General features: G+C 47.7%; 2 protein-coding genes across 2 annotated transcripts; one reads left to right on the top strand and one right to left on the bottom strand.

Annotated features, from left to right (window-relative positions):
* Positions 1 to 1,303: 1,303 nt before the first annotated feature.
* Positions 1,304 to 1,501, bottom strand: PPTG_20733 (hypothetical protein; the record flags this gene model as incomplete). Its single annotated transcript, XM_008892931.1, has 2 exons — positions 1,304 to 1,361; positions 1,461 to 1,501. The coding sequence occupies 2 exons, from the start codon at positions 1,499 to 1,501 to the stop codon at positions 1,304 to 1,306; spliced, it is 99 nt and encodes a 32-aa protein (XP_008891179.1).
* A 341-nt stretch (positions 1,502 to 1,842) lies between these two features.
* Positions 1,843 to 2,236, top strand: PPTG_20732 (hypothetical protein; the record flags this gene model as incomplete). Its single annotated transcript, XM_008892930.1, has 2 exons — positions 1,843 to 1,862; positions 2,065 to 2,236. The coding sequence occupies 2 exons, from the start codon at positions 1,843 to 1,845 to the stop codon at positions 2,234 to 2,236; spliced, it is 192 nt and encodes a 63-aa protein (XP_008891178.1).
* Positions 2,237 to 2,615: the final 379 nt, after the last annotated feature.

The raw sequence follows: 2,615 nt of genomic DNA, 5'->3' as shown, positions 1-2,615 counted from the left end.
CGATCGTTTACCGTTCTGGTAGACGTATTGTTGTGGGTTTATCCTACCTACACTAGTAGCTAGAGTTGCCGTGGGAACTACAACACCACACAACAGTGAACGGAGCTGGTGAAGCAGTTCGAGTTGGCGCTGGGGTAGATGAGATGGGGTTGTTGTGGATAATCGACTATCTGCAGTGACTTCAACTCCGCTCAAATCAGGAAACAAAACACGCGCCAGTGGCGAGGACTGATCTTGGGCTGGAGGTCGTGAATGAGAAGAATTACTTACATCTTGGAGCGCACGAGCAGGCGTTCGAGTTACAGCAGGCGTTGGAACAGGAGTTCGATATACGATAGGTGTTGAGTTAGCCGGTGTTGTTCGAGCGGAGTTTAACGGTGTGGCAATTCGCTGTCGTTCTCGAGGATCAACCGCCCGAGCAGCTTTGTGGAGCCTCTTGGCGTCGCTTTCTCACGAACGTACTGGCGCATTATATGGTGTTTCATGTTTTTTTCGACTGCCATTCGATTTCGTTTTGAGGTTTGGATCAGCGCAAGCTCACTGAACAAACGCTCACAGGTTGCCGTGTTGACGACAATGGACATGATTGTGAGAGCAAGCAGAGGATTTTTAGTTCTTTTTCGTATTCTTCTCATATTCCAAAACATCGACACGGTATCGCTCTTGAAGTCAGCGGAGCGTGAAGTTGTATAAGTTCCCTGAACCCAATCGAACATTTCACCGCGTAACCCGCTGTCATCTTCATTTACAAAACGACGAAAGTATTATTGCGCAAACTGACAAACATCGTCCAGTCCCGTAATTACAGTTGATGGTAGGCTTCGCGCTCGTTCGACATACTCAGGATGTAAAAAAGAACCCCAGCATGAAGAGAGGTTTCTCACATGCATTTTCAACTTTGTCCAGAACTCAACATCCCCTAAAACGCGAATCTTGTCCGTGAGATCCGGGCTGCTCCGATATGTGAAAGCCATATCTTCTAAGGCTCCACGAACCCGAAGTAACGACGCGAAGCAAGCCTGCATCGAGTTCCACCTAGTCTCACATAGTGTGAAAACGGCAAAACTATTGCCATAGCGCTTAGTCATCGCTTTAGCAGCCCGAGCTAACCATTTAGCAGTTGAAGTATTTAGAAAATTTGCAACGCCTGCAGCTTCCTCGGAAACCGTTCTAAACACCGTTTTTAGAACGGCTTTCACCAAATTGTTTACATCGTGTGCAAAACAATGAATGAAGGCAATATTTGGGAAGCGAGGTGCCAATATACGGCGAGCCCGACTACATTGGCCGGCGCTGTCAGTCACTACCGCACCCACCCTCCACTCCGATGCCAAAAGACCGTCATGCCGATCACCAGTAGCCTTTAAATCGTAAGTCAAAATCCGTCCAAATAATGCAATTATACATTCCAGCACATGCAGTTTCGCAATTGTTTCCCACACATCCGACAAGAAGTTTACCCTTCCACCACTTCGATATTGAATCGCTCGAACACTGTCATGTTGTTCCATCGAGTGTAGCTCGGCGTATTCATTCAATACTCGACCACTCAGTACATGGCGATGTGGAATAGCTCCAATTCCTCCACAACGAGCACTCAAAAAGACTAGCAAGCGTATCAATGACATTAGCTCCGCAAATGAGTCCGGAAGCAAGGCTTTTGCTTGGTATTCCAGTAGCAAACGCTAAAACATCATTTTTTCAGCGGTAGTGAATTCTGGTGGCGACGTGTATTGCTGTTTGTTAGCACCATCCTGCTGGCTCGCCCTAAAACACGCTCCCTGCGGCCCCAGTGTAGTACACGCATCCTGTCAGGTGCTTTTGCCAGGCTTCTTTGCGTCCATGGACATGTGTCGGAAACGGTATTGTCGCTTGGTCTTTGACATGAGCCGCATAACAGTATTTACACACAGTCCACCACATGGTCTTGTTGCACCGCTCATTTAAACGGTAAAAGTTTGTGCTAAGGGTACTGGGAGGGCGTCCACACTTGACCTGGCCTGGGACATCCTGCAGCCCTGGCAGTAGATCCATGAGAGCGTCGTAGCTTATTTCCAATATCAGCGACGACGATAGATTCAAAATGTGCGAGTGTCGCCAGGTTACGGCAAGAGATCAAGCTCGGGCTCTGTTGATGTCCAGTGTGATGATGCCAAGCTCCGAGGACACCAATGGGGGCGTGGAGGGCCTGCCGCTGTGCCTATCAGCAGAAGGAAGTTGCCTCCACGCCGATTGATTGGGTTTGGCACACGCAGCAAGTTGATCAAGTGGACGTTGGCACGTGGCCAACAAATTGCATGCTATACAAGCTGGACGACGCAGAGGGCGGTCATAGTTCAGTAGCTTACGTGTTAGTTGCTCTCATTAATAAACTTTTCTCTTTGGAAATACCTGGGTTTCGCGACAGCGAGCTTTGAGCTTCATCATTTTTTTTACGTCAACAATGTAAAAATGCTGTGTAAAAATGTTTTTAATTATGTATTAAATACATTTTACGTGAAAATTTAAAAATGTGAAAACAAAAATGGACATCCCGACGCGAACACCGTATGTGAGCGATAGCATCTCGCAAACACCCAAGGACCAGGGTGATGGTTATACCGACGCGAACACCG

Source organism: Phytophthora parasitica (genome assembly GCF_000247585.1).
Source record: "Phytophthora parasitica INRA-310 unplaced genomic scaffold supercont2.1, whole genome shotgun sequence".
In the NCBI taxonomy this organism is placed as follows: domain Eukaryota; phylum Oomycota; class Peronosporomycetes; order Peronosporales; family Peronosporaceae; genus Phytophthora; species Phytophthora nicotianae.
The sequence above is the reverse complement of the archived record's forward strand: the minus strand, read 5'-3'. Positions and strand labels throughout refer to the sequence as shown.